The sequence below is a fragment of the Oncorhynchus clarkii genome, chromosome 17 (genome assembly GCF_045791955.1).
Source record: "Oncorhynchus clarkii lewisi isolate Uvic-CL-2024 chromosome 17, UVic_Ocla_1.0, whole genome shotgun sequence".
In the NCBI taxonomy this organism is placed as follows: domain Eukaryota; kingdom Metazoa; phylum Chordata; class Actinopteri; order Salmoniformes; family Salmonidae; genus Oncorhynchus; species Oncorhynchus clarkii.
The window spans coordinates 37,603,784-37,615,461 of NC_092163.1; the positions used below are offsets into that span (position 1 = coordinate 37,603,784).

The 11,678-nt window shown below is 39.4% G+C and overlaps 1 protein-coding gene across 1 annotated transcript; it reads right to left on the reverse strand.

Moving 5' to 3' along the window:
• Window positions 1-930: 930 nt before the first annotated feature.
• On the reverse strand, window positions 931-9,779 carry LOC139369728 (neuronal vesicle trafficking-associated protein 1-like). The gene is made up of 5 exons (XM_071108988.1): window positions 9,669-9,779; window positions 9,190-9,343; window positions 8,771-8,887; window positions 7,032-7,142; window positions 931-1,734 (listed from the first exon to the last, which is right to left on the reverse strand). The coding sequence occupies exons 2-5, from the start codon at window positions 9,316-9,318 to the stop codon at window positions 1,543-1,545; spliced, it is 549 nt and encodes a 182-aa protein (XP_070965089.1). The 5' UTR covers window positions 9,319-9,343; window positions 9,669-9,779; the 3' UTR covers window positions 931-1,542.
• Window positions 9,780-11,678: the final 1,899 nt, after the last annotated feature.

The window sequence follows — 11,678 nt, forward strand, 5'->3', positions numbered from 1 at the left end:
CAAAACAATAGTATCCAAATTATATACAGATCTAGAAATCTGGGCCTATGGCATGAACCACAATCCAAATAATTGCCTTTGGAGGAACTTCATCGCTTCTTTTTTAACATATGATGGATTACTCCAAGGTTGATGTGAAATGTGTGCATTTTAATAGATATTTGGTGTACAGTTCAAAGCTAATCCATTTTCCTCAATTGTCCCCACAAAAACAGCATCAAATGTACTTCTGTTTAAGTCATTGTATCGTTGAAAAAACTAATGACACTTAAAAAAAAGTTTTTTTTAAGCAATGAAGATTTCTCCTGTCAAATATGACGTTTTTAGAGTTGCACTGCACGCTTCCCTCACTCTGGTATATCTGTATGACTTGACTGCCTTTTAGGGTGACTGACTACAACAGAACCCTATTCAATGGCATTACACGTTACATTCAAGAGCAATGCAAAAACATTCAGTATCAACAACAAGACATGGGATATGCTATGCAGTGACAATAAGCATTCACATGCTTTCTAAAGACCTTGACATAGTGCCTGATCAAACAGTGTCCACAATAAAGGTGAGCTCTACAGACATATAGTGAGCGTCATATCAGGGCCGTGTTCAGTATAGCACAGTGTTGCAAAGTGTTTTGAAACGGAAACAGAAAATGGGCATTTCTTATTGGATAAGTTTAGGTAGTATCTCCCCGTTTCAAAATGTGTTCCCCTGTTTCATGCTTACTGAACAAGACCCAGAATTAAAACTCATCTACACATTGGAGTCATTTGACTTCCAAAACATCAATAGGACATGATTTTTGATCATCAAAATGCATCTTCAAGTGAGTCATACCCCATTCATCCACAAATAGGGGAGGCAAAACTGTATTTTTTTATCAGCCATTTTAGCTGGATCTCAAGGGCTAAACAGGAGGGCTAAACATTCTCTGACAGTACTTCATATGTATTTTTGTAACAAAGACAGTCTGCTTGTGTGAAATGCAGAAGCCTTGTAAAGTCATGCGTGCATGTGTGGTTAAACCAGCTCCACAGACACTAGATGGTTCAGTCAGTTTATATTTATTCCCCATTTTACGTTTGTGTAAAAATAAGTTTTGTCAACGAGTATGTGGCAAGACGTGTGCGTGTTCTCCCCTCAAATAATTTTAACTAACCGCGGATGCTATTCAAGCAAAACCAATATCTCTCCAACCCCTATTCCAGTCTGCTTACACAAAGGCATCTGTAAAATAATTGAACTGATTTAAAACAATACTTTTTCTGATATATTGCAGTTCTACAATAACAATTAAAACTGGTGCAGCTCAGGAACAATCATTTTATCTCCAACGCTTTTCCAGATTTGGAGTTTTTCACGGCTAGATGGTGATCCTAGTACAGAAGGCTGCAACGTTACAGAACGCTGAGATAGAAACACATTTTGTAGCACACATATGATTAGCGCTCATGTAGAATTGGGCATCAGGTCAGCTCTATTCATTGCAATTGTATCTGTAACATTCTTAACGTTTCAACTCTCTGAATACAGCCCAGTGGATTAGGCCAGCTTCTGGTGGGTCTCGGTCTCCTGCTGGGTGACCTTCTCCTCTGACATGACGGTCATCCACGGGGACACGGACCGGGTGATGGTCTGCTTGGCCATGTTGTAGTGGTTGATGATGGTGAAGAGACGCCCGCGACCACCAGGGGGGTAGTAGCCGTATATCCCCGTCGGCATGCACCGACCTTGCTGCAAGAGGGAGAGAGCGATTTTAGCATAGGAACAAGAGGCAGAACTCTAAAAATGTGGACAAGATAAGACCTGGAAGTGCTTGTGAAAACCTGTTGTTGTCGTTACTGAAAAGAAGATAACATCAAGGTGCCAATAATATTTTAAAAAAGGAGAATTGATTCAAGTTCTGTCTTGCAAGTGCAACTGTATGCTGCATTTTGTTTGAAAGAAGGTCTTCATTGGTACCTACAAGAGGCATCCCACTGGGCAAACACGGGTTGTTCCAACATAATTTATCAATGCATTGTGATGTGGAATCAACGTGGAAAAATACATTAGATTTTTTTTAAATATAATCTGCCAGCGCCTTTTTCCATCTTATTTCAACCAGCGTCGTAAGCATTGAAATAAGAGTAAAACTTAATTATATTGACTAAACCTGACGAACAGGTTGTTACGTCAATCAAATTTCAACATAATCTTCAGAACCATGTATACATTAAAATTGCGTTAAATTAAACATTGAAACGTTGGGTGGTTGAAGTTGTTTCATTTTATATTTGATTAGACATTTTATTTTACCATGTTTCAATGTTGAGAGTCAAATTGTATGTTTTAATCAACGTCATTGTTTCCATCATTCTTAAATGGAAGAAGTTTTGAACCACCAAGACTCTTCCGAGAGCTGGCTGCCAGGCCAAACTGAGCAATAAGGGGGAGCCATGGTCGGGGATGTGACCAAGAACCCGATAGTCACTCTGACAGAGCTCCAGAGTTCCTCTGTGGAGATGGGAAAACCTTACAGAAGGACAACCATCTCTGCAGCACTCCACCAATCAGGACTTTATGGTAGAGTGGCCTGATGGAAGCCACTCTTCAGTAAAAGGCACATGACAGCCCGCTTGGAGTTTGTCAAAAGGCACCCAAAGGTCTCTCAGACCATGAGAAACAAGATTGTCTGGTCTGATGAATCCAAGATTGAACTCTTTGGCTTGAATGCCAAGCGTCACATCTGAAGGAAACCTGGCATCATCCCTATGTTGAAGCATAGTGGTGGCAGGATCATGCAGTGAGGATGTTTTTCAGCGGCAGGAACTGGGAGACTAGTCAGGATCGAGGGAAAGATGAACGGAGCAAAGTACAGAGAGATCCTTGATGAAAACCTGCTCCAGGGCACTCAGGATCTTAGACTGGGAAGAAGGTTCACCTTCCAACAGGACAACAACCCTAAGCACACAGCCAAGACAATGGAGGAGTGGCTTTGGGACTCTCTTCGGGACTCTTCGACAAGCCAGAGCCCGGACTTGAAGCCGATCGAACATCTCTGGAGAGACCTGAAAATAGCTGTTCAGTAATGCTCCCCATCCAACCTGACAGAACTTGAGAGGATCTGTAGAGAAGAATGGGAGAAACTCCCCAAATACAGGTGTGCCAAACTTGTTGCGTCCTACCCAAGAAGACTCGAGGCTGTAATCGCTGCCAATGGTGCTTCAACAAAGTGCTGATTAAAGGGTCTGAATACTTATGTAAATGTAATATTTCAGTTCATATTTTGTGTAAGTTTGCAAAAATATCCAAAGACCTGCTTTTACTTTGTCATTATGGGATATTGTGTGTAGATTGATGGCGGGAAAAACAAACAATTTAATACATTTGAGAATAAGGCCGTTAACGCAACACAATTTGGAAAAAGTCAAGGGGTCTGAAAAAGTCAATACTTTCCGAATGCACTGTATGTACCCTGCTTGGCTTGGGAAACAAGCTGTGTACGTTTCGGCTGAGCTATCATGTCAACATGTTCAGACATTGATCAGCTTCCATACTCATTTGCATAGACTACCTACATAACATTGAATAGTTAAAAGTAACTAACTTTTCTTACACAAGTGTATGTGGGCCCGAGGCAGAGAATAATAATTTTAAAAACCGACATGAGCCCACTTTCAATGTTCAAAATACAGCAGAGAGCATAGTATTGTTTCTAAAACATAAAAAAAAGAACTGGATTAAATTTTATGACAAGCACATACAGGTAACAGCCAAAAAAAAGAGCCCCAGAGCCTATGATTTCTTAATCGGGCCACTTATAATGAATACCAGAGATAATATCCAAAGGTAAAAGTTTTCTACTAATATCATGAATTTGGCATCCCATTTATAGGGCTAATGGTAACTACTTCGAAAGATCCAATCATCCATGGATCATCCATATGCCATGAACCAATGATTGTCTTTTGGGCAAATCAGATGTCAATGTAGCCTAGATAAATCCAACCTCCCTCCGAATTTACTTTCACATACAGCTTGTGTAAGAAACGTTAGAAAAAAAAGTAAGAAACGTCATTCTCGGTTTTTACCGATGTATTTGTATCGCCGTTTAATCCACCGAGAATGACCGATATAAAATGCGGAGAAAAGTTCTTATTTTTTTAATGGAATTAAATGCTTGTTGTTGTTGCATTTTATTATTTGTCCTGAAGAGGGCACTCTTTGCATGGCTATAAGCCTATCTTGCTTTGGTGCGCAACAGCAAGACAGGACACTACAGCCCTTTAGTGAAGCCAGCGAAATCTGGTGTTATATTTGCTCTTTGCAAAGGGTCTTCCTCAAGATCTGTCATTCAAATTTTTTCAGAGACACTAAAAAAAACATAGCAGGTTACAAAGTAGCGCTTCGTAGCTACGTTTTGATGTATGGACTCATTGTCACTTGATAGGCACTGGTTCAAATTCACGTTTCACTAATCGCCATTTCCATGACGCGTGCTAACTAACTAGCCAGATAACTAGCTGTGTACTTGACGGCGTTCATGGAGGGTTAGTGATATCTGGGATCCTTAGGACATACATATGTTAAACCCGAACCGTAACCATTTTAAATGTCAACTTCAATGGAGTAGGGACAACCCAAGGATGCCAGATAGCAAGGACCTATCACTGAGGCAACGCTGTGCCAGCGGCGCATTTTGTGATTGATATTTTTCCTTTCAAGTGACAACTACCAGAATTCAGTGGCAATAGCCTTACAATTGATGAAAACATAGCTAAATAGCAATACATTGAAAATGTGTCCTATGTCGTTACCCAGGATGAGGTAGCTCAGTTTTCAGAGCCCTGAGAAAAATATTTTTGCTGGAATCAGTGCAGTTTATCCTCCTTTCACTAGAGTAACAGTTTTTCCATTAAATAATCTCAGCTTTCTGGTGCACCTAAATTCTGTGTGGCACTTATATTAATGTAATTTCTTCAAATGTAAGAAATCAGCTTTCTGAGTATTGTCGAAGGGCTGTTTTAAGCACAATCCATACAGAAAAATGTTTTATTTTTATTCTAGCTATAATAATAGACATATTGGCAGATATGTGTTATCTGCAAATATTTCCACTCTAAAATTTGAATCGATATCGGATCCAAAAATCCCATATCGTTCATGCTCTATTTTCACCTATGCAGTGTCATTTAGGTTGTCTACGCAAAAGAGTATGAAAGCTGATCAATGTCTAAATGTGTTAACATTATATCTCAGCTGAATTGAACACAGCTTGTTTCCAAAGCTAGACAGGAAACATAGAGGTATGAATGGATGGTAGATTTATTCTCACTGAAGTGCATTACTCCTCATATTCCAGTAGGAGTCCCTGTTCAGTCAGGAATTATTGGACTGTAGCTTCACATTTGATTTAAATATATCTATTTATTTCGGTTGATAGAATGATGTTGAAACAATGACGTTGATTCAAATATAATTTTACTATCAACAGTGAAACAAGGTCAAATGTCTAATCAAATATGAAATTCTACAGAACTTCAACCACCCAATATATATTGATGTAGGATTTTTTTTAAATAAACATTTCTACATGGAATTGTCAATGCAATTTCAACATATACATAGTTCTGATGATTATGTTGGAATTAGATTGATGTAAAAACTTGTTAATCAGGTTAAGTCAATGAATTTAAGTTGACGTTTTACCCTAATTTCAATGTTTACAATGCTGGTTGAAATGAGATGAAAACAATCCTGGGCCCGGTTTCCCAAAAGCATCTTAAGGCTAAGTTAATCCTTAAAACTTCTGAGCCGTTTCCCAAAACTGTCTTTATTAACGCTGTACTTGAAATTGCTCGTAATCTAATGCCTGCCTCAGACCCCTCGTAGAACAGCTAAGTGCATCATTAGATCACCATTTACCCACTTTACACACAGAAAATCTCAGCTAAACATAGAATGAAGATGTTTATCTGTCTCTCTGTGACCGCCGAAAACGTCATCGTTGAATGGCCTAAAAAGTGTGCAATGTTTTAACCAAGCAAAGCAAGGATAAATTTGCTTTTTTTTAATGAAAACTGAAATAGCATAATAATCTAGCTATTATATATTTAGGTTAAATGGTTGACAGCACTTTCATGTGCAATTGATAGACCTACCTAGCATTAAGCCATTAGGCTACATCTGAGTCTATTCCATATTCGTATCTATTAGGCCTATAGGCTACTATTATCTAGAAGCTGACGCATTTCGATGTAACCTAAACAATAACCTAAAGGTCAACATATTAGGTCTATAGTAAAGTCGCTTAACTTGCTACTTCATGTTTAATTATTCTATTTGTTTAATGATTTAATTGTAGAATATCTGTTAGGCCTACTTGAAGCCCAATTCCTGCCTGACATTAGGCTACAATGATTTGTTGAGCAATTACGAAAACCATTGTCATCATATCCTATTTTTAGGTCAAGTTGATATTGTCTATAGCAAACAAACAACTTTTATTCATTCTGGCTCACAGTTTAGACAAACTGAAAAATTCAGATTTTACTTAATTAAAGATTGCTTACAAAAATGGTACGAGTAAACACTTATAACACATGACAAACATAATACAAACACTTACATACATAATAGACTACAGAACATTTATTCTCATGATGGGAAAACTATTGTGTAAAGAAATAACCATAAACAATTTAAGAGCAACAGGGAGCTCTTTAGCCTATATTCTGGAATCATTTTCAGCACAATACAGCTCCTGAAGCGACTCAGTTAAGTTTAACTTTGTAACGAGTGCACTGCGTGTTGTTTTGGGAAACGGGTGTGACATCTTCAGAAGTTATTTTTATGATGCATAGTTAAGCCTAAGGTCCATAAGCCTAAATTCCATCACTATCGGGAAACCGAGCCGAGGTTGATGACTTTTTTCAAATCCAATGCATTTTCCACATTGATTCCACGTCACAATACGCTGACAAATTACATTTAAACAATGTTGATTCAACCAGTGTGTGCCCAGTGGGATGCTTACTGTAGTAGCTTACCGTGTACATGAAGCCATCTGGACAGGGCTGCTCATACTGGTAGACTTTATAGACCACCAGAAACATCACGCAGACCAGAAATGCCAAAGCACAAATCACTAGCAGAGTGACCTAGGAAGATGAGAGACACAAACATCATCTCTGGGTTACTGATAGGTCACACTATGCCCAAGCCCAAATCAATCCCTAGACAGCTAGCCACTAGATACTACTCTGTGGTAGATTACTGAACTAGATGGGTGTAAGAAATATGACAGAATCTGCATTTGCCCAACCACAGGGATAGGCGGAGTTATTACTATTTCGCCTCTACCAATCCAATTATTTCATGGCCCGTATTTATAAAGCGTCTCAGTAGAAGGAGTAGGCATGCTGATCCAGGAACAGTTTTCCCTTTTAGATCATAATGAATAAGTTTACATTGACAGGGGGCGATCTGATCCTAGATCAGCTTTCCTACTCTGAATCACTTTATGAATATGGGGCCAGAGGGCTAATTGCACCTATCCTATTACTTCAGCTCTACTGGGACTCATCAAGACATGTCTAAGGGTTTGATTAGGGAATAGGTATTGGACGTTAGACCGAACAGAGTGAGACTCATGATGTCTTTAAAAGAGTAAAAGTACATTGCACTGGCATCTCCAGGGTATTATGCAATGGCTACAGGCGTTTCAAGGAACTGAGGAGGCGGGGAGTGGGAGAGAGTTGTCAGGAAAATCACTTTGTCAAATATGCCAACCTCAGCTATGAGGCCTGGGCCCGTATTCTTAAAGCGTCTCAGAGAAGGAGTGCTGTACTAAGACCAGTGTAATAAAAAAGGCAAAACTGGTCCTAGATCAGCAATCCTACTCTGGAACACTTTATAAATATGGGACCTGATTTTGTCTTGATCATGGGCCCAAACTTAGTGTATTATATCAGCGATTTTTATTGACACTGAGGTTTACTAAGAGTTCCTTCTGATTTTCCAGGATGTAGATGATGTCATATTTCTCTATTAGAGTTAGAAACATCTTGCGGAAATCATTAAAGAATTGATATCAAGGGCTGCTCTGCAAAACCAGCATGGAGCCAGACAAGAAAGAAACCAGGTAGGGAATGTCCCTTTCAACTACAGTGTGCATATTGCCTACAGAAAAGTAAATGTCTTGCCCTATCTGATAACAGATTATGCCTTAAGACTTCAGATACAAAGATATCAGCATAGCGAGCTGGAAAATACCACAAAGAGCATTTGAGCACTACACATATAGAAATCAATTGTGCTATGGGATGTCATGGAATGCATTCGCACCAATGTTTTTGATGGACCACTCTTAGATAGTGAGCAGGTATGGCTTCTTCAGGTGATCTGTAGCCTAGCAATTTGCTTCTCAAAGACCTCTATGTAAACTCATCTGTTGCTGCCATGCTATGTTGTTGTCTTAGGTCACTCGTTATGTACTGTTGTGTTGTCTCTCTTGTAGTGATGTGTGTTTTGTTCTATATTTGTATTTAATTTATTTTTAATCTCAGCCCCCGTCCCCGCAGGAGGCCTTTTGCCTTTTGGTAGGCCGTCATTGTAAATAAGAATTTGTTCTTATCTGACTTGCCTAGTTAAATAAAGGTTAACTAAAAAAAAACTGAGAAAAAAAAACTGAGTGAGACACGACAATTACAAGACCATTGCCATGGCAACAGTTGGATTAATCAAGGGGGGCTTGGGTTTGGGTGAAGAACAAGAAAACATATCTTACTTTAAATCGCTCAGATACCCCTTCAATGATGCTTATTGAGAATGCTGCTATCTTGGGGGAGTGCAGCTTGCTCTTCTTGTGCTCCCCATCATAGTCTGTTTTGGTCTTTACCACCACCTGAAACACAATGGCAAATGCCAAGATGTAAATAAATAATGCTGATCATAGGCCTGCACGAAGGTGTAACATTTGTAGGCTATATCCTTCATGTGTGTAATGGTGAATAGATTGATAGATTTTTATTTGAGGCTATTGACAAAATAGTGGTTACATTGACACGTTTATTTCTATTGGATCCTTAGTTGGTCACATTCATATTACTTCATCCTGTAAAAAAAAAAACTCCATAAAAACATTGACGATGGGTGGAGTAGATATACTGCACCAATAGGCTTTCAATTCACTCGAATAAATATTACCTTGTCGAGTACAGGGAACTGCAGTTGACTGGCATCTAAGGGTGTTATGAGGGGAATGGTGTCGAATCCATCTTCTGAGACGGTTTTGGCGTTGTTTTTGTCACTTAAATTATTCCCCAATTTAACCATTTTTCGAGACGATAGGGTGTAAAACCTGTTCGGAGAAGGACAGGGCGTTCAATAGTGATTGTATGATGAATACATGTAGGCCTATGCGCCGTCTAAATTATGAATGGCATATGATTGTTTTAGTTTTATCTTAACGTAGCCAATCATTCCTGAGCTGAAACAAAAACACGCCTGCATTTCAAACACACTGCAATTGATAACATAGATATGGAACGTGGATTATTTTGTTAATTTCATTATAGGATACCAGAAGGAGCGCTCGCAAATAAAACATCCTTTGTAGTATCCATTTTTATCATAATAAGAACGATAAACTTGTATATGACATTGACTAATACATCAACCCTTACCTGCTAACGTTTTTTATTTTAATCCTTGTTGATGGTCGTATTTTATTGTTATAACTGAAATCGCCGGTGTAGATGTGACTCAGCCGATTTAAGATGTTGTAGATGCACAATATGGACAAGCTCTAGCTGATGCTCCTCAAAGGCGGACCCTCTGAGCGGATGCTGCTGCTGGCAGCCAAGTGATGTAACAACATTAGCCTATGCATAGGCTACGCACGAGATAACACATGGGAGCAGGTCTAGGGAGATAATGGTTTTACATCTAAACTTTGAAAGACTATTTTAAATCTAATCAAAAGAAAGAAACATTGATACTGAGCTGAACATGTAATAAAAAATGTTTTCCAATGCCTCGCAAAGAAGGTCATCTATTGGTAGATGGGTGCAAAAAAAAACGTTTTTAACCTGACAATGAATTGTAACGCTTGTCGTCTGGGGAAGGAGAGGACCAAGGTGCAGCGTGGTAAGTATTCATATTATTTAATTAAATATGCAACACTAGACAAAACAACAAACACGACAAACAAACAAACAAACAAACAAACAAACAAACAAACAAACAAACAAACAGTCCTGAAAGGTGAACCAAAAACACTAAACAGGAAACAACCACCCACAAAACACAATGGAAAACAGGCTACCTAAATATGGTTCTCAATCAGGGACAACGATTGACAGCTGCCTCTGATTGAGAACCATACCAGGCCAAACACAGAAATAGAAAATCATAGACAAACTAACATAGACAACCCACCCAACTCACGCCCTGACCATACTAAAACAAAAGACAAAACAAAGGAACTAAGGTCAGAACGTGACATGAATATCACTTTGAGCATGGTGAAATTATGAATCAAGCTTTGGATGGTATATCAATACACCCAGTCACTACAGATATACAGGTGTCCTTCCTATACAGTATCAATTGCCGGAGAGGAAGGAAAACGCCCAGGGATTTCCTTGGTGACTTTAAAACAGTTACAAATATCAATGGCTGGGATTGGAGAAAACTGAAGATGAATCATAACATTGTAATTACTCCACAATACTAATCTAATTGACAGAGTGAAAAGAAGGAAGCCTATGAAAAAATATTCCAAAACATGCATTGTGTTTGCATCAAGGTACTAAAGTAATACAGCAAAATAATTGGCAAAGCAATTCACTTTTTCTCTTAAATACAAAGTGTTATGTTTGGGCAAATCCGATGCAACACATTACTGAGTACCACTCCCATATTTTCAAGCATAGCGGTGGATGCATCATGTTATGGGCAGTGGCGACCCGTCATTCAGGGCAGGTGGGGAATATTATTTTGGCATTAATACGTGTCACATATCAGTTTGCAAAAATACAAACATGGTCTCTTTTTTTGTTTTACTGAGTAAGGCAGCTCCAAAATGCAGGTGTTTCAGCCTAGCTTTGTGCTTTCTGTGGTGGTGGGGCAGCCAGTGGAAAATACGGAGCGTATGTCACACTTGATCTTTTTCACCTGTCTTTGTGCTTGTCTCCACCCCTCTCCAGGTGTCGCCCATCTTCGCCATTATCCCTGGTGCATTTATACCCGTGTTCCCTGTTTGTCTGTTGCCAGTTCGTCTAGTTTCGTCAAGCGTACCACTGTTTTACCCGTACTCCTGTTTCTTGTTAGTTCCTGTTTTCTAGCTCTCCCGGTTTTTGACCATTCTGCCTGCCTTAAACCTGAGCTTGCCTGCTGTTCTTGACCTTGCCCTGGATTACTGACCTCTGCCTGCCATAGACCTGTTGTTTGCCTGCCCCCTGTTTTGTAAATTAACATTTGTTATTTTGAACTGTCTGCATCTGGATCTTATCCTGAAGTCTGATAGTACGGACTGGCCATGACGGACCCAGCAGACTCGGACCAGCTCCGCAACGTCACCTCCTCCCAATGAGTCACCATTGGAAGGCATGAGGAGTTGCTTCGTGGTGTCATGGAAGGTTTCTAGAACTTGGCCGAATGCCATGACCGCGCACTGGATACATTGCTGGAGC

Coding starts and splice junctions, on each gene's coding strand:
- LOC139369728 (XM_071108988.1), bottom strand. CDS start 9,318: ATGGTTAAATTGGGGAATAATTTAAGTGACAAAAACAACGCCAAAACC. Junction 8,888..9,189: donor AGTTCCCTGTACTCGACAAG/GTAATATTTATT, acceptor ATTGTGTTTCAG/GTGGTGGTAAAGACCAAAAC. Junction 1,735..7,031: donor CAGATGGCTTCATGTACACG/GTAAGCTACTAC, acceptor TCCCTCTTGCAG/CAAGGTCGGTGCATGCCGAC.